At 38.7% G+C, this 20794-nt stretch overlaps 1 protein-coding gene across 1 annotated transcript in view; it reads right to left on the minus strand.

The window, feature by feature from the left end:
* Nucleotides 1-20794, minus strand: part of MYH15 (myosin heavy chain 15) — a gene marked incomplete at its 5' end in the record, with an annotated part of 128320 nt that overhangs the window by 96339 nt on the left and 11187 nt on the right. Inside the window, 6 exons of the mRNA XM_031661601.1 lie at nt 6781-6919; nt 8102-8205; nt 14211-14306; nt 14839-14902; nt 17478-17570; nt 19452-19545. Of these exons, the coding sequence (XP_031517461.1) occupies nt 6781-6919; nt 8102-8205; nt 14211-14306; nt 14839-14902; nt 17478-17570; nt 19452-19545 (590 nt within the window). The remainder of the gene's footprint in view (nt 1-6780; nt 6920-8101; nt 8206-14210; nt 14307-14838; nt 14903-17477; nt 17571-19451; nt 19546-20794) is intronic.

Consider the following 20794-nt stretch of genomic DNA (forward strand, 5'->3'; position numbering starts at 1 on the left):
ATATTATACATACATTGCTACAAGCTACATACCTACTTTATGTTAGTTTATTTGCAGTGATAATAGCCTGGGTACTTGGTTGCTACGAAACCTTTCAAAACACAAAGTTTATCTGGAAAAATAAATGAAAATCAAAAGTAGAGCAGATATGCCCATCCTGTGCTGAGATGAGTCTGCTAACAGTGCCAGGTTTGGAGGCAAAAGCTTGACAATTTCAAGTTAAGAATCCGGTATGTCAGATCATAGACTTTTTGAACTGGGAGAGACTTTATAGAGTATCTAATCCACTGTGAAAATATGTAAAAGATGGGAAGAAATAAAATGTGTCTGGTCAATCTGAGTGGAGATGAACAGTAACCAACAATGTGAAAAACAATTTTCTGGTATCTGTCTGGGTTTAAAAAAAAGAGGAAACACTTGTTTTTTCTAAGCTTTGGAAGCATGCAGAGGCATGATACAGGTAATAATAGTCTCAAGGAATAGTTTCCCACGCCAAGAGTCTTCATATATCCTTTTTCCAGTGTTAAGCACATTCCTGTGAGTCTATTTTTATCCATGAACAAAAGAAACTCAAATTCTCTCAGGAGTACCCCACCTTAAGCTTAACAGAAATAGCATGTAACATTACAGGATTATTTCTCACTTACTCCAGAGACAGTTGAGTATCTACAGACAGGACTAGTGTGCCCTGGATTTACTCCAGAGATTTACATTATGCATCACATATGTTCTCTGTTTTGGGGGGCGGAGGAAGCAATAGAAGTCATCATCTTCCAAAAAGTAAATTACTTCATTTGCACTAAATGTTTACAGTTTACAACCAAGATGAAAATAGCGTAAATCTATGAATAAATGCCCATCTGACATTCAGGAACTACTATTGTAAAGATAGCAATGTGTGTAAACATATTTTAATCGTATTCCCAAATAGGCTTTATGAAATTCCCACCCATAAGCATCAGTGCCTTCAGGACCTTGTGAATGAACCCATGGACTTTAATTAGGCTGCATGATCTTACCTGGGGGAGGTCACATTTAGCTACAGTGGTGGTTCTCAAGCATCAGTGTGCATTGGCATAGCTGGAGAGCTAATCAAATATTAAACAACAGGCTCCCTGAAGCAGGTTAGGGGCTGGGCTGCTCTAGTTTTATCATGTTACCCAGGTGATTCTGATACACATACAAGTTTAAGAACAAAGTTGTTATTGCAGTAGTCCTCAACTTTGATGGCACATTGGGGTCCTTGGCAAGTTGTAAAAGCAAATACTGATGCCTGAAATTCACCCACAGAAATCTGGTTTGTCTGGCTTGGGTAATGCCTGAGCTTCAGGATTTTAAAAGTTCCCCAGTGATTCCAGTGAGCAGCCAAGTTTGCAAACTACTGTCTAGAGAAGAGTAACCAGGTTTGGTAATTTTATTTTGAAATCAGGAAGATGGAAAGAACAAAGTATGACTTCACCTGAAAACAGGTAAAAAGGTAGAGAAATTCAAAAAGCAATCTTTTCCAAATTTACAATTCTATCCCAGTTCAGTCCCATCTGCAAATAACCAGATATAAAAGAATGAAACAAAATCCAGTTTTGTCAGTCTACATGGGTTATGATAACGATATTAATCTCTTTTATGGAAGGTTATAATACACTTTTTGAGTTGTTCATATTTCATTAATTTATTAAACAAAGTTTACTGAGCATTTGCTATATGTAAGCCCTGATGCTAGATAACGTAATAAGAAAATAAATAAAAAAGGCAAAAATCCCTGGCATCAAGAAATTATAATCTATGAGAGTAAGTAAAACACGGAGAAAAAAATAATATGTCAGTAAAACAACTGCATAAGAGACACAGATATCGAGTATCACGAAAGTGTGAAGCAGAGCAAGAGCCCTTCTGGGCTGCATGACTGGGGAAGGATTAAAAAAGAAACAACATTCCATCTGAGCCTTGAAGGATGACAAGAGTTTTTGGAGGCAAATATGGGAGAACAAGAGTTTCTGTAAAAATGAACAGCACGACTTGAAGCCACAGGCATTGAAGAGTACAATGTATGGTCCAAGAAGAGGTTATAACCCAGATGGATTGGACTACAGTGCCAGGGAGTGAGTGAGAAACTGAGAAAAGTGGGTGATTTCTGGTTGCAGAAGACATCTAATGCTGCTATAACGTATTAATTAAAGAATGGGGAAATGTTAAAGGAGCTGTAAGCAGAGAAATGACATAATTAGAATCAGGCTTTAGAATGCTTAATTTTGGAAATGTGCAAGACAGACCAGAGTAGGAAGAGTTTTAAACTACAGAGTGAACCCATTGCAGAACGCCCAAGTGTCAGATGCTGAAGCTCCAAATTAGTAATGAGAAAGGAAGAAAGAGAGAGACTGAGAAATATGACTAGGAGGTTTCCAGTCTGAGAAGCAGAGAGAAGACCAGTACCGTAAATATGAATAGAAATGCCAGTAGGAAGACATCACTTAGGGGAGAAGATGATGGACTTTTAGCCATGCAGAGTTTAGGATACTAGAAAATATGCAGCTGAGAGTTGGAAATATGGAGTTGGAACTCAAGAAAGAGGCAAAGGCTAGGATGCCCCTTTGGATTTGGGTGCCCTTTCCCTTTCCCTCTTCATCTGTCAAGCTCCTTCAATTCCTTCCTAAATAATTAACTGGGAAAAATTTACCAAAGCTTAATACATTAAGAACCCTTAGAATTAAAGAAAAATTCAACACCTCTGTTTTTAAAATGAGCTAAAGGTAGAAGCATACTGAAAAAAACTCAGTATCCAGTAAGATGCTTAAGTTAATTATGGCACATTCACACAATGGAATATTTTGTAGCCATCTAAAAAGATATTGCTGAAAAGACAAAAGATATTCAAATATAATTTAGTAAAAAAGATACTAGCATGCATATGATCACAAATTTTTATTTTAAAAAGTTATATGTGCATATTCAACTAGAAAGCTACATTAAAAAATATGTCCTTTGGCATTCACAGTGATTGTCCCTGAGTAGGTAGGATTCACATAACAAATAATTATCCATTACTATGTGCCAGGCACATTTTAAAACCTGGAAATATAGCAGTGAACACACCAAATGAGGTCCCTGCTCTTACAAAGCTTACATCTGGTAAAGACTGAGGGGTGAAGGCTAGGACAGTCAATAAAAACTAGCTGTATGAATGACATGAAGAAAAATATTTAGATTAGGGGGATAGTGGTGGAGGTAGCTAGAGAAGGCTTTTCTAATAAGGTAAGATCCAAGAAGTTACTTTAATAAGTGAGGGAGTAAGATATGAGGACAGGAGAAAAGTTCCAGGCAGAAAGAGGAGTTAGTGAAAATAGTCCTTCAATAGGAGTGCTTATAGGCTCCAAAAACAACCAAGAGGCCAGAACACCTGAGTGGAGGGAAACGAGAGAAGAGAAAATGGTAGATTTTGCTACTAACGGTAGGGATTAGAGAGAGAAGAGAAGTATTGGTTGGTGCAAACATAATTGCGGTTTTTGCTATTAAAAGTAATGACAAAAACCACAACTACATTTGCACCAACCTAATATAGAGGTTAAGGAAGCTGTGACAGGGATGTGGGGTTTCATTTGGAGTAAGGTGGGAGCCATTGTTGAGTTTAGAGCAGAAGCAGGACATGGTGGAACAAGGGCTGACTGACACTATGAAAGGACTGACAGTAGCTTCTGGGTGCAGAGCTGTCCACCTATCCATCATAGGCAAGGGTTCAGGCAGGGAGACAAGGAAGGAGGCTGTGGCAATAATCTGGTAAGAAATGGTGGCTCGGGCTAGGTGGTGGCAGTGAACATGGCCATGGTGATAAGTTGTGAGCTTTTGGATTTCAAAGGTAGAGACAAAGAAAAAGAGAGGAGTCTGGATGATTCTGAGATTTGAGTCAGGGTGACTGGGAGAACCTAGCTGGCATTTTTGAAGAAGACTAGAAATGAAGAGTTGGTAGTAAAGTCAGGGTGGGATGAAGAGTTCAGTTCTATTCATGTTCAGTTTGAGATGGGCACCAAAGAAATGAGTATAGAGATGGAAGAGGAAAGATTCAAGGGTTGAGCCCTGAGCAGGCCTAGAGCAATTAGCAGTAGGGAAGACAAGGAAGCTCCAGCAAAGAACCTGAGAAGAAGCCAAAAGGGAGAGCAGATGAGATTACACATTTCATTTGCTCATCTGTGTTTTCTGATTTATTAATAAGTATGCCTTGTTTTTTGTAATAAAAACCATTCTTCAAGAAAAACCTTTGTTTTAAAGCATGGAAAAAGCAAACGGGATGGCAAAAATAAAATAAGATGCCATAAAAGCATATGTGAATATGTTAATGTGTAAGATGTTTACAAAATCTTCATATTACATTGCCTCACTTCATTCACATCTGTGCTGAGTCCTCTTCTCTGAGGGACTTCCTGACCACCCTATCTACAACAACCCCTGTATCCTATCATTCTTTATTTTTTAAACTCTGCTTTACTTCCTTTTTGTATGGAACTTGTTACATATTTATGTATTTATTTTCTAACTCCCACACTAGACAGGACAGGGACAATATTTTGTTCACAGATCTATCCCTAGCATCAAGAATAGTCCCTGGCACAGCCTGGCCTCTAAAAATTATCTGCTGCACAATAGGCCAGGTGTGGTGTTTCAGGCCTGTAATCCCAGCACCTGGGAGGCCGGGTGGGTGAATCACTTAAGGACAGGAGACCAGCCTGGCCAACACGGGGAAACCCCACCTATACTAAAAATATAAAAATTAGCCCAGCATAGTGGTGCACTTGTAATCCCAGCTACTCGGAAGGCTGAGGCACAAGAATTGCTTGAACCTGGGAAGCAGAAGGTGCAGGGAGCGGAGATTGCCCCCTTGTACTCCAGCCTGAGCCACAGAGCAAGACTCTGTCTCAAAAAAAAAAAAAAAAAAAAAAAAAAACCAGAAAACTTATTTGTCAAACAACAAAAAACCAAATAACCTAATTTTAAAAATAGGCAAAGGACTTACATAGACATTTCTCAAAAGATATACGAATGGCCAATAAGCACATAAAAAGATGTTCAACATCACCAACCAGGAAGGAAATGTAAATCAAAACCACAATAAGATACTACTTTATACCCATAAAGATGGCTACTATAAAAAACAAAACCAAAAAACAGAAAACAACAAATGTTGGCATGGATGTGAAGAAACTGGAATCTTCGTGCATTCCTGGTGAAAATGTAAAGAGGTATGGCCACTGTGGAAAACAATATGATGGTTCCTAAAAAAAAACAGATTTACCATTTATTCTAGCAATTCCACTTGTAGGTATATACACAAATGAATTGAAGGCAGAGACTCAAACAGATATTTATATACCAACATTCATAGCAGCATTACTCATAATAGCCAAAAAGTGGAAGCAACCAAGTGCCCATAGACTGATGAAAAGATAAATGTGTTATATGCACACACTGGAATATTATTTAGCCTTAAAAAGGAATGAAATTTTGATACATGCTACGACATGGATGAACCTTGAAGACATTATGCTAAGTGAAATAAGCCAGTTACAAAAGGTCAAATATCATATGATTACGCTTACATAAGGTGCCTAGAGTCAGAAAGTAAAACAGTGGTTACCAGGAGTACCGGAAGGGGATAATAGGGAGTTTGGGTTTAATAAGTACATAGTTTATTGAGGTTGAAATGATGAAAAACTTCTGGCAGTGGATTACATTGCTAATTATATAACAATGTGAGTGTTCTTCATGCCACTGAACTGTACACTTAAACGTGGCTAAAATTGTAAATTGTATGTTATGTATATTTCATGCATTAAAAATATAAAATTTAAAAAATTAGTTGTTGAAAGAGTTGAATGAATGGGTTTTCTCTTTTCATTTCAGTTGTAAGGAATTTTAATATTAAATGGAATAACTATGCTTTCTTCTTTTCATAATTGTGGGGATTTATTTTAATGATCATTGTAGACAGATCATTCATTGTAAGGTGCCATAAATCTTTCTGGTAAGCAGAAAAGAGTATAGCTTTTTTTAAATGTGAAAAAAAAAACAAGGGGAAATAAAGCCTCCTGGTCTCACCCCTATGAGTTAGTTACATCCCGCGGGAATTCCAAGGGCCTTAGTTCACAACTCCATTATGTCATTTAATACATTTTATCATAATTTGCTCCTTATTATTTTTATTTTATTTTATTTATTTATTTTTTTGAGACTGAGTCTTGCTCTGTCGCCCATGGTGCGATCTTAGCTCACTGCAACCTCTGCCTCCTGGGTTCCAGCAATTCTCATGCCTCAGCCTCCCAAGTAGCTGGGATTATAGGTGTGCGCCACCACTCTCGGCCAATTTTTTGTATTTTCAGTAGAGACATGGTTTCGCTATATTGGCCAGGCTGGTCTTGAACTCCTGGCCTCAAGTGATCCACCTGCCTCTGCCTCCCAAAGTGCTGGGATCACAAGTGTGAGCCATCGTGTCTGGCCATGATTCGTTCCTTTCTCTCATTGTTCTCAATAATCTATGTGCTAAAGGCATTCTCTTTCACCCAAGTTTAGCAAATTGACTGGATCATCAATAATTATTGAGGAGTGCTTCTTATTCTGTGATAGGAGGATTCTACATTAGAATGGTAGTTGACAGAACCATTTTTGAAGAACAGCAACCAAGGGAGACAGTATTGATTAATTTTAAGTAAGAGGTGAGGTTAACTGCAAGGAAAAGGGGGCAGGCTTGGGCCCAGGGATTTGAAGTATATACCGTATCTTCAAAGTAATTCTTACTTTCTGTGCCATCTGCTTCCAGTTGCTCTTCTCTAGGTTTCTGTTTAAATTTCATGTTTCCAAAGTGCATGATGGCTCCAGTGAGTTTAAAGCATCCATACTTCTCATCAGGAAGAAAGCCCAAGATGTCCATGGCTTGCTGTAAAAACAGAAACAGATGGCCCTGTCTTCATTTGCCTAATGGCTGCAGTGAGCACCTCACCCCCGCTGTTACACCTCGGGGCTGTGGGCTGAAGGGAATGAGATAGACAGCTCTGTTCAAAGCAATGCAAATCAGCCCTGTTGGCACTTGGTCACCCGCAGTCTGCTCATCCCTTTAAAAGAGAATTAGGAAGGCACAAGACTAGGCTTGTTTATTCCCCAGCAGTTTTAGAACTTTCCTTCAATGCCCTGCCTCTCTCTGGTTCCTTCCAGCAACAGATCACTAACTGGCTGTATCAGGTCAATTATTTTGCCTTTCGTGGTTATGGCAGAAAGCACCATATCTGCTGAGTTGCTTGTTTCTGTGATCCCATGTGTTCTCCTGACTTTATTCTAGAGCAGACATATTTCAAAGACTGGTGAAAAGAAATGTTTAAGAAAAGCCACCTCACCATAAAATTGCATCCTAAGTATCCACTGCACAAGATGTGCATTCTCATACACCCCAAGAGGGAAAAAATTGGTACAATCTTTCTAGTGGTTAATTTAGAATATGTACCAAGAGACTATAAAAAATTCATAATCCTTCGTATTTTCACTTCTAGGAACCTAGCATAAGGTGAATCTGATATACAGAAAAAGTGTTAAGCTACAGAGATATTCACCTCAGTGGGAGTGAAAAAAAATCTTGAGTCTAACACTAGGAGAATAGCTCAATAAACAACAGCACAAATGCCTGATAAAATCTTAAGTGCCCACTTAAATGTTTATGAAGAGTTCCTAAAGATACTTGAAATGCTTAAACGATTAAACTGAGAAAGCAAATTCTATATGCCAAATGTATATGCAGCATAATTACAGTCTTTTGGTAAAAAAACAAAAAACACTAACATGACCATACAAAAGCAGCTGCAAATAGATAAAAACAGAATAAAGACTGTAAAGATATACACCAAATAAAAGAGATGTTTGCCACTGAGTTGAAATATCTTTCTACTTTTTCATAGCTTCCAAAGTTACTATATTGACAATGTGCAGTTTTCTCGTAAGTCAGTAAACTTTGGACAGAAGCAGCCCTACACCCCTATGGAAGCAAGACCACTTCTCCGGGTCCCTGAAGAACAGAACTCTAAGATGCTGTCTTTCATTTCTCATTGCCATTACAACTAACAAGCCTTACTTCTGTGGCCAGCAATTCTTCAGCATCATCCAAGCTCTCCACAGTAACTGCTCCACAGGAGCAAAAGTGGAAGTCTGAGGGATTTGCAGACACCAGGAGCATGTCTAGAGTGGGAAAACCATCCGTTAAATAGCTTAAAGAAATCTGCAAGGCCTTAGAAAATAATGGGTCAATATTCACAGTTTACGGTTTAAATCATACTTGTAAACAAGCTAAAATAAAATCCATATTTTAGACCCAAACTTCTACAATCAATGTTTGCCCTCTATTAACTTGTCAGTAATGTGTTAATGCCTCCCAAGAGAAGACAGGCTGGCAAATTCCAAAAGCAGATTCAATTGCAGCAGTTTCAATTGGTGCAAAAAAACAAAAACAAACGAATAACAACAACAACAAAACACAGACAATGTGTGCCGGTAAAACTTTGAAAACAGGAATTTGGCCTAGATTTATGACTGAGGGCTGGAGGACAAAGGTATTTTGTAAAATTATAAGTAGAACAGATCTGAGCTTCAAAAGCTAGGAAGCAGTCAGACCCTGGGGTCAGCACCCAGGGAACATTAGCAGGGCAACCCTGTCACATCACATCCTCCCTATTAGGGAGCTGAGTCTGTCTTTCAAGGGATCCATAAGTCAGCTGCTGTGTTCAATGCTGCACCCTGATATGTCTAAGAGTCCTGACATGATTCACTTAGTCAGGAAACATAATCCAGGCCGAAGCAGAGGCAGGCTGTCAGCCACGCATCAACTGACTTGGCAGAATCATGTTAACCTCTCACTGCCCAACACTTGATCCCAATGAATTTTTCTTGAGCTGATCTTATTTTTCTATTTATTGCTCAATGAAGTGAAAGTCGGTTATCTTGAACCCCAAATCTCAGAAACAAAGAAATTGGGCTACATAAACGTTCACAGCAGCTTTGTTAGAAAACAAGTCAAATGACCATCTGCAGTTGAATGGGCTAACAAACTGTTGTACATCCATACAGTGGATTATTATTCAGCAAACAAAGGAATGAACTATAAATACGTGCTAGAACATGGAAGAATTTCAAAATAATTATGCTGGGTGAAATAAGCCTGACAAGAAGAATATACACTCTATTTTTTTTTGTTTTGTTTTTAAACATTCTAGAAAATACAAACTAATCTATGGTGACAGAAAGCATATTAGTGGTTGCTTAGGGACTGGGGCTGGGAAAGGAGGGCTCCAATGAGTGAGAAGGGACAGGAGGGAGGTCCAAGGACCTTTTGAAGATCCAAGCACACTTTTGAAAGTATACATGCATTATGTTGATTGTGGTGACAGTTTCATACACACACATATATATGTTAACACTTACCTGTTATATACTTAAAACACATGCCGTGTACTTTAGTTGAAAAGTACTTCAATAAATTTGTTTTATAAAACTTTAAAAATAAAACAAAATTGGCCTAGCTTAAATCAAGCAGAAGGTTAATATATGTATTTTAATAAAAATGACCTGTAAATTTTTTACAGTACTTGTTTTTTAAATGATTTTTATTTTTTAAATTGACAATTTAAAATTGTATATATTTATGGTGTACAACATGATGTTTTGATACATGTATACATTGCGGAATGGCTTATTCCAGCTAAGTAATGTATCATCATTTCACATACTTATTTTTTTGTGTGGTGAGAATATTTAAAATCTACTCTGTTAACCATTTCAAGCATATAATACATGGTTATTAACTATAATCACTGTGTTGTACAATAGATCTTCTGAACTTATTCAACTTTTTTAGATTCGACATGGGTGAGATAATGTGGTATTTGTCTTTCTGTCCCTGCCTTATTTCACTTAGCATAATATCCTTCAGGTTCATCCACGTTGCCATACTTGACAAAAATAACAAGATGTTCTGTTCTTTTCTTTTCTTTCTTTTTTTTTTTTTTTTGAGACAGGGTCTCACTCTGTCACCCAGGCTAAGGTGCGGTGGCACGATCACAGCTCACTGAAGCCTCAATCTCCCAGGCTCAAGCGATCCTCCCACTTCAGCCTCCCTAGTAGCTGAGACCACAGGTGCATGCCACTATGATCAACTAATTTTTTAATTTTTTATAGAAACAGGGTCTTGCTATGTTACTCAGGCTGACCTTGAACTCCTGGACTCAAGCAATCCTCCTTCCTGGGCCTCCCAAAGTGTTGGGATTGCAGTCATAAGCTACCATACCCAGCCAAGATTTCCTTCTTTTTCTTTAAGGCATAATAGTATCCTATTGTGTATATAGACCACATTTTCTTATCCATTCATCCTTCATGGACACTTAGGTTGTTTCTCTATCTCAGCAATTGTGAACAATGCTGCAGTGAACATGGAGGTACAGATATTTCTTCAGGATACTGAGTTCATTTCCCTTGGATGTATTCCCAGTAGTGAGATAACTGGATCATAAGGTAGTTCTATTTGTAATTTTTTGATTAACTTTCATACCATTTTTCATAATAACTGTGCTAATTTATAGTTGACTCAACAGTGAACAAGAGTTCCCTTTTCTTCACATCCTTGCCAACATTTATTATCTCTTGTCTTCTGATAGCAAGACAATATCTCTTTGTGGTTTTTGCTTTGCATTTCCGTGATGATTATTGATGTTGAGTCTTTTCTCACAGACCTGTTGGTCATTTGCATGTCTTCTTTGGAGAAACGTCTGTCAGGTCCTTTATCCATTTTTTAATCTGGTTGTTTTCTTGCTATTGAGTTGAGTTCTTTATATACTTTAGATATTAACCCCTTATTGATATACAGTTTGCAAGTATTTTTTCCCATTCATTCAGTAGATTCTCTCATGATGATGCATGATTGTTGTATAGTTTATGAAGCGAATACTCAGGGTATGAGGCCAAATGTCAAGGATTCCAATATGGAAGGACCTCTTGGTCACTTATCATCACTCCTGGAATCTATACACTAGTTGAATAGCAAGAATAGGTACAATAAATAAATAGAAACAAAGAAAGTCAAAAGAAAAAGAAAAGAAAAGGGAAAATATATGTAGGACCAAGCTATGCAGATGGCAGTGAGAACTAAGGATTTTGAATGAGCCCTGTCCAAAAGAACTGAAGAAATGAGTCTTAGCTATGCCTGGAACAAGGGTCAGATATAATTGAGAGCAAAGGGGTGAAGGGGTACTCATGGCCATGTAGAGGTCAAATAGGGACTGGCTCTGAGGTAACATGTCACCTCATTTCCTTGACTCCTTCAGTGGTTGGCCAGCCTCTCTGCTGTGATTTCCATACCCAATTCTTTTGTAGTGTGGACAAATCCTCATATTTCAGGATATGTGGACATCATCCTCATATTGTTAAGATATGCCCTCTTGTATTAAGCCTCAGGATACTCTGAAGCTCTTCTTTGGCAAACATGGATGGTAAGAGTTCCAGATCATCTTTTAAAATGTCCCCCAAAAGGACAATGGGTGCTAAAACAGGTAGACTGACAATACCCAGTTTGGACCACCAGATGTCAGGCTTTGCACAGTAATCAATCTCAGCAACCCCCAAAGACTGAAGGAGATAAATGAATTCAAGATAAGCATGAATTTTCCATAGCAGCCCAAAGGCATCAGATGCTTCTATTAGTAAACAGAGATGCTCTGAAAGTAATCTTGCAGTCTCTGCTGGTACCTTCATCAGATCTTATGTGTCAGTCGCCCTATACCATCCAGAAACACATGTCAAGAGTGTTAGATTTGATAGGGTTAATCAATGGAAGACCAAAAAAAAATCCTGTTCCAGGTTGAGGTGAAGAGAAGGTGGGGAAGAGAATGTACTGCTTAGATAACACCAATTACATCTATGGCAAAAATAATTGTCTCATTCGCAGAGCTTTCCCCATTTGGTAAGGGTACTTTAAAGACCAAGTAGTCAAAACACTGCTAGATTTATACCATACTTAATCTAAGCATAATGGACTGGGAAAATTGTTCCCATCAGTTCACTAGCCTGGATCTGTAATCTTATCCTACGTCCACTTCTGTGGGAGCATTGTTGTCCTCAAAAGCGTACCTCAAATACAATACCTTGGAAATCAAATCAGCATGTCATTCTCTCCTTCCAATGAATCCCTATGCCACTTTAAACTCTCTGCCATGGTCTACAATGTGCTGCATGGTCTAACCCCTGCCTACTTTACCCTATGTTACCCTCTCTACCACCCACAGTGGCCATTTTGCTATTCCAATAATAAATCAAATGCATTCCTTCCTCAGGACCTTTGCACTCACTGTTCCCTCCTCCTGGAATTTTATTCCTGGAAATCTTTGCCTACTTGCTCCCTTACTTATTGAGGTGTCTGTAAAAATATTGTCTTTTCAGAGAAATTCCCTGACAATTTCATCTAAAATAGAACTATCCACAACCCTACCAAACCCCATTTCTTTCTGTCCCCTCACTGCACTTTATTTTTCTTTATTCACCTGCCATATAACCTACAAAGAAATTAGAGCATTTGTTTTTTTCTTTTTTGAGACAGAGTCTCACTCTGTCTCCCAGGCTAGAGTGCAGTGGCACATTCTTGGCTCACTGCAACCTCTGCCTCCCAGGTTCAAGTGATTCTCCTGCCTCAGCCTCCCAAGTAGCCACAATTACTAGCACCTGCCACCATGCCTGGCTAAGTTTCATATTTTTACTAGAGACCGGGTTTTATCATGTTGGCCAGGCTGGTCTCAAACTCCTGACCTCAAGCAATCCACCTGCCTCAGTCTCCCAAAGTGTTGGGATTACAGGCATGAGTCACTATCCCCAGCCTAGATCATATATTCTGTTCTTGTTTGTTGCCTGTCTTCCACACTAGACTATAAGCTCAGAAGGGCAGAGGCCTGTCTATCTTGTATCACCACTGTACCCCCCATGATTAAAAAGCAGTGCCTGATGTACACATGGAAGCTCCAGAATAAATATTTGTTGAATAAATACATGAAATTCATTCCCTTATTCCACAGGGATTTTTTCTTATTTTATGTTTATGGCACTATCATTCTCCTAATCAAATCACAAAACTTGGGGATATTTTTGACTCATCACTCTTCCTCACTCCTACATTCAGTCACTACCAAGACCTGTTTATTCTTCCATGCATCTATCCCTTTTCCCCCACCCTTCCATTCCCAGACACTCTTTTAGATCACTGTCTTGTCATCTCATACTGGGACATTGGCAATCCCTTCCATCCAAATCTCTGCCTCCACACCATCCTGCCCATTACCAGCTTAATCGTCCCAAATACTGCCCTCAATAAATCATGATCTCCTATTGCCTCACTCCCCACAACACACTCACACACTTGCTCTGCCAACTCCCTGAGTTCAGCAACCATCAGAATAAAATCTCCACTATTCCTCTATGCAAATCTTTTCCTTTAGTCAAACTGGTTTCTCTGTTCCCTGCTGCTGCTTTGCCCTTTCCCAACATTGTGTACACTCTTCCTCCTACCAGAAGTAGCCTCCACTCTTCACTTTGTCGACTGAATCCCCTTCCCATTCTTCGTTTCCCAACCTAAATTCCCCTTCTTTATAAAACTCCTGAGCCAGACACGGTGGTTCACACCTGTAATCCCAGCACTTTGGGAGGCCAAGGTGGGAGGATTTCTTGAGGCCAGGAGTTTGAGACCAGCCTGGCCAACATGGTGAAACCCCATCTCTACTAAAAAAGAAAAAAGAGAGGAAACTCCCATTGACCACCACACACTATGATGCTATCTCCCTCCCCGGGTCTCTTATCTTTACCACTCATGTAGTTCTAATTAAGGCCTTAAATTAATGCTTTTATACACACAAACACACACACACACACACACACACTCACCCACTCACCTCTGCTGGGTATCCTACCCACTTTCAAACACTCTTCTTCCTTTTGCTACCAAATTGAAAAAGAAGTGTTGCCATTTACTGTCTGTCCACATAAAATTATACAACACTAGTTCTATAATTGGTTCAACTCCCTAAGTTTTAAGGATGAATCTACTGAAGTCTAAATAGGCTAAGAAACTTACTGAATAACACTTTTTCATCCCCCAAATATGGCTTATTTTTCTTGTTTTGGAATAACCCTAAGCTCCAGAATCCTACACTTACCATGAAGCTCTTTTTGTCCAGATAGAATTTGATAGAATATGTGGTAGTTCCTCTCTCCAGGCTGCTGGAAAATCACCCTGGACTTTTCAAGAAAATCTGGATGATGAGAAATGAATAAAGATTCATACTGAGGCATTCTTGCAAAATGTAGAACAAAAGTAATCAGGCTGAGTGCAGTGGCTCACAATTGTAATCCCAGCATTTTGGGAGGCCGAGGTGGGAGGAGCACTTGAGGCCAGGAGTTTGAAACCAGCCTGTGCAACATAGTGAGACCCCGTTTCCACAAAGAAAAATTTTAAAAATTAGCTGGGCATGGTGGCACATGCCTGTAGCTGCAGCTACTTGAGAGGCTGAGGTAGAGGATTGCTTGATCCCAGGAGTTTGAGGCTGCAGTGAGCCATGATCCTCCCATGGCACTCCAGCCTGAACAACAGAGTGAGACCCTGTCAAGAAAGAAAAGAAAAGAAAAGAAAGAAAGAAGGAAGGGAGAAAGAGAAAGAGAGAGAGAGAAAAGGAAAGGAAAGGAAAGAAAAGAAAGAAAAGAAAAAAGAAAAGAAAAGAAAAAAGAAAAGAAAAGAAAAGAAGGAAGAAGGAAAAAAAGTAATCAGATAGTGCAATGACTACTTACAGATGTCAATGTCCACAGAAGACAGCATGCCTCTGGCACCAAAGTGCATCCTGATGAATTTGCCCTAGTGTGGACACAGAACACACTCAGACACAGAACACAGTTTCCTATTCAAATTTTCCAAGCACTTGCAATGGCTTCACTATATGTAACTCTCAAAACGACTACTTCCTCAAAAGTAAGAAACAAACAAACCAAAAAAAAAAAAAAAAAAAAAAGAACAGAAAAATGCAATGTGGGTTTGAGATGAGATAGCACCAGCTAATATCTGGAGGAAGCCAGAATGATTGTCAGGACTAGCAGTGGTTCTGTCTTGTAGCCCCAAATCTGCTGATTGCTACCTGTGTATTCTTGCGGGCACTGTGAAATCTCTCTGGGCCTCACTGTTCTTATCTAAAGATAATAAAAATATTTCCTCATCATATTTGTTTGTTCATTCACCAACATTCATTGAGCATCTACTAAGATCCAGGTAACCTTCTAGGCACTAGAGATACCACACAAGAAAAATAGACATGGTCCCTACCCTCACAAACCTTATAGGCTAGTGGGTAAGCAGTTACTGCAACAGCTCTGACATAAAATCACAAGAAAAGCCAGTATCCTAGAACTTAGAAAGTCAGAGAAAGAGGGGGCATAAAATGGAGTTGAAGAGGTAGACAAACTCCATATCATGTAAGCCATGTAGAACATGGGAAAGGGTAGGGTTTTATTTTTTGTGTGCTTGGGAGACATTGTAAGGTTTTAAGCAGAGGAGTGATGTGATCTAATTTGTTTCAAAGCACACCTTGGCCTAAAGAATAGACAGAAACTCTTTCTTCCTTATCAGTGAAAAGCCATAAGGCAGGATCTAGAGGGGCAGAAATGCTGTCCAGAGGTGCCAGCGCCCATGTCAGAATGCCAGATGCAGCTAAGGAGGTGGCACCATCTGGTTGCAGCTGGAGCCTGTGGGATGAGGATGCTGGAACAGGGAGGAAGTCAGCCTGGTGGAGGTTGGCCCATGCCAGGAAGGCACCAGGGCAGGACAGCAGCCTGGCAAGAAGAGGTGAGTAGCTCTGTACAGGGGGATCGAACAGGTACATTAAAATATGTAGGACAGTGGGAGTCACACACACAAACACACATGTATCTATACCCATACATACAAACGCGCAGGTACATATATATGTGTGCACATACACATATACAGAGGTATGTGTATACATATCTATTTAGTATTAATTGAAAATTTTAACCCAGATTTCTTGATTATTTTGAACTTTTTTTTTCTTCTCTCTTCTTTCTTTCCTTCCATTGATCCATCTTCATGCTTATTTTTCTCCTCTACTTCTTTCCTTCTGTCTTTCCAACTTTTCTCTCCTTTCTGTTCTCTTCTTCATCGTTTTTTAAGGCAAGTTCCTGCTCTGTCACCCAGCCGGAGTGTAGTGGCATCATCATAGCTCATTGCAGCCTCAAACACCTGGGTTCAAGTCATCCTCCTGCCTCAGCCACTTGAGTAACTGGGACTACAGGTGCACACGACCACTCCAGGCTAATATTTGTGTTTTTAGTAGAGACAAAGTCTCACTGTGTTACCCAGGCTGATCTCGAACTCCTGGGCTCAAGTGATCTGCCCACTTCAGCCTCCCAAAATGTTAGGGTTACAGGCATGAGCCACCACACTTGGCTATCTTTCTTTTTACCTGATGTTTTTCCCTTTCTTCCTTTTATTTTTTTCCTTATCTTTCCTCTTTCCTTTTTAAAAATGTTCTTTTTCCATCCCTCTATTCCTTCCTTTTTCTTCCCTTGCTTTTTTTCCCCCAGCTTTCTATCTTTCATATTTCAGCAGAAAGTCCTTTAGCATTCTAACAAATCCCAAATCTACCAGTTGTTTTATGAACCAGTATTAGTGCCTGCTATGACCAGCCAGACACTGTAAGCACATCTAAATATGAACAGAGCAGCTCTAAGGCTTTGGATGGAAACTAGCCAAATCAGCATGTGGTTATTATTTAATTATGCCGGGAGACTCAAACAGGAAGCCTTCTGCAAATTTTCTTGTGAATTATACAGTGGCTCCCTGCCACTCATTCTTGGCATAATATGAATTTGTTAAACTAGGTTTAGAAATCCAAATTCTTCCTCTTCCGTGGGAGTTCTAGTTATCAAAAGCTACTTAAAAATACTTTCTCGTCAGACCCCCAAAAAAGTCTTCAGTGAAAAATATTCAGGGGTAAGGAGGCCATAGGCAAGAGTACAAACAGTAATTATAGTAAGTGAATTAGGAAGTGCCTACTGGTTTAGGAAATTACGAAGGAGAAAATATTTCAAATATGTACAACGTAATAAAATATAAGGCATGATTATAATTTTTTGGGTGAGCTTCTCTACTGGGAGTGGAATTTGAAACTATCAAGATAAATGCTTTTTTCTTGAAATTGACCAAATAGAAACTCTTCAGATGTATATTTATTTATAAAAATTTAATTGTCTTAATGATATAGATGGTAAATGTTTGTGAGAAATCTAACATTACAAACTTTAATCAAAGAGCTTCTTTGGTGTTCTAGAATTTTTTTCATACCTATGTGCTTACATATGAGTTTTACCATTGCATACAAATTAAATACTTTGATATTATGCTAAATCATGTTACTTACAAAACGAGAGGAGTTGTCATTTCTCAGGGTTTTAGCATTTCCAAATGCTTCCAAGATAATATTCGCTTGCATGATTTGCTCTTCTAACGCCCCCTGAGACACATGAAAGAGAAGTACAGTTCATTAAGCTATTAGTAGAATTCTGTAATGTGGCAAGCCCTCCATCTCCAGGTCAAACCCCATTCTTGCTTTGATAACCAATGGCCAAAACCCGCTTCCAAATTTGGTTATATTATCTTGGAATGAGAAATCAGAAAAACAGTTGGATGACAGAGGCTAACAATATACAATACCCCTATGAATACGTGGGAGCTCATTTATTTGCAATGCTTCTTTTTTGGTTGGCATTGGCCTGAGTGGGAAAAAAAAAATCGTCACCAAATAAAAAAGAAAAACATACCAGCTTATTTACAGACAAATATCATATCATGTATTTCCCCCATCATTAATCTTCCTCTCTTCCCATCTGATCTTTGTACCTGGAAATTTATCCTAGCATAATACAACAGACTCTTGGTGTTATTAAACTACACTTTTGCTTGCTTCTTTTCCTTTTGCTTGCTTCTTTTCCTAAGTAATCTAGAGGTTCCCACCAAGTAGTGACTTTTAATAGTATTGATCTTGAATTTGAATCACGTGTGCTCAGGCTGATGGGCCAAAACATATCATCGACCTATCTACCATATCTACATGGCTTTGTTGTTTTCCAGTCAGCCTCAAAGACCCATTTTATGGGGGTAACTATATAGTATATGGTATTTAATAATTTATGGATTTGTAAATATTATATCCCTTCTTATATCCCTTCTACTATATAATACTCCCCATTTTATGGGGGAACGTATATAGTACATCGTACTCAATAATTTATGGATTTATAAGTATTATATCCCTTCTCAGTAATATGGGTTTACTGTCCTTCAAATAAGTTAGAGAACATTATATATATATGAGCAAAGATTTCCATAGAAGTGTTATATATTATGTATTGTATTATATCATAAAACTCAATGGCTAAACCAAACCATTTAATGCACACCAAAAAAAAAAAATCTAAAATGCTTGTAAAAACAAAGTTATAGATATAACTATCTATAAATAAAAGAGTTCAATGATATCCAAAGAAATCAGTAATCAAACTCAGGAATGTGGTCGTTAGAAAAGAAACTTCTATAGTTTAAAAATTGAGCCAGATGACTATTTTAATATATTTCTTACTTTGCAAAAACAGCAAACATCCAGTATCTAATTGAAAAAGCAAAATAATCATGCCAGACATAGAAAAATGAGAGGTCTAACAGCTCAATAACTCATTGATTTTGAGTTCCATTCAGCATTACCTAATTTTATTTTGCATACCAACGTGTATGGTCTTAGTTATCCTCTAGTTATTATGATGTCCATTAACATGTTAATGGAGCTAAACTAAAATGAACAAGTTTTTTTTTTTTGTTTTTGTTTTTAAATAGGGAAGGCAAAGGTTTTTCTGAACGTGGTATGTGATTAACATTGAGGGGTATGTCCATTAGGCATTTAGAACTTGATCCAGGAGTTAGGTATGAATGAAGAAAACTTTTATTGGTGCATATTTATGGGAATTTGATATCTCACAGTAGCTAAAGGGATTCAGAAATATCCAAGCCACCGATGACCCTAGACTTTAGGTAAGATGGTTTGAATCTTGAGGACTTAACTTACAGATCCAACAAACAAAGACCAGGCCAGAAAATGCCCCTTTAAGCAGATGTGAAATTGATTATGTAATTAATGTTTTCATGTTATTGTTTGGAGCACTTGATGATCCTCTCAAGGAGCAAAGGAAAGATTTAAAAAAAAAAAAACTTTTCTATGATTTGCAAATTGTCCTGTGGCACTTGTTGCCTCCTTACTTCCCAAAAGTGGTCAGGACAGAGCCTCCATGATCCAGTGGATAGGGCCACCTCATCTTTTCTGCCAAGCTATCTAAACACTTACCGGCTTTTTCCTGGGTTCACTCATGGCTGCTATGGTGGCAAAATACTGGATAATATGTTTGCTGTTCACAGTCTTTCCAGCACCAGATTCTCCTCTGTGATTTGAAATTCAGTGACACAGTTAACTAGTTCTGATTATCAACGCAATGAAAGAAAGGTAATTTTGATCATATAAGCTATGGCAAGCAGGGAAGCTTTTACATAAAAGTAGAGCTTCTGATGGAACTTGAGGACATATTGACATTTAATTGGTTGGGAGAAAGGCAAGGACATTTCAGGCTGGAAAAACAGCATGGGCAAAAATCTGGAGTTAGAAAGATCACAAATTTTGTAAATATTAGGAAGCCTGTTCCTCATGGTCCTAATAACAAAGAGTAGGAAAGTGCCTCTTCTAACTAGACAAGGCTCCTCATTACCAGCTGTTCAAGAGATTTTCACATATGAAGGCTACCATACAGCCAAGTCCAACCCTCTTCTCAGAAAAAGGCTACCAATTACTTCACCAGGCAGTTGGGCTTTAGGCTTTACCTTACCTTTGACAACTAGCTAACTTTGTAATGTGGGAAGAGCACAGTGGTAAATCTATAGCCTCTTCAACATAAGCATCATTGAATCAAGGCCTGCCTGCCTTTATCTATACAAAACTCCAGAAAATAGTTTATCATCTCTACGAAAGTCTGAACTCCAACTGTTCATCTAGCTCTAAAATTCTGAGACCTTATGATTTCTCCTGGGATAACTGAAACCAATGGAGAGCCCAATGTACAAGATGGTATCATCATCATTGCATGGGAAGGTAAAGGACTTTAGCACTTCACAGCCCCTTGAGTCTCAGTCACCATGCTGACACTTTACCTGGCCGGCCAGTGCTCTTTTCATCAAAACTCACATACAATAAGATACCACTGTGACCCTTCCTTCTATCCTTTTCACTCCCTTTCTTATTTCTCTAAATGTCACCATCTTTTAGTTTTCACTGCTTCATGTACTTTGGCCTGCCCCAATCTGGCTGCCCACAACTGCTTCTTAAATGTTCCATGGGCATACCTACTGGACATTCAGCCCCTCTGCTTAGCCAGTCCAGAGGCTTTTGAAGGTGACCATTTGGGACAGTGTAGCTCTCTTAATCATCAAGAAAGTAATTAAGATCAGCTCATGCACTATTTCTAAAGGATCTCTGAAAATGAGGGAGGCAGACTAGCTGACACCATATTTGGAGTCATCACTGACTAAAGCACAATGACAATTTCCTGAGTATCTTTTTCTTACCTCAAAGGTATTGCACCTAAAGGGCAATTAATTCAAAGATGGTGAATCAAAGTTTTATTCCCAGTGAAATGGAGG

This window comes from Papio anubis, chromosome 2 (assembly GCF_008728515.1).
Source record: "Papio anubis isolate 15944 chromosome 2, Panubis1.0, whole genome shotgun sequence".
Taxonomy (NCBI): Eukaryota; Metazoa; Chordata; class Mammalia; order Primates; family Cercopithecidae; genus Papio; species Papio anubis.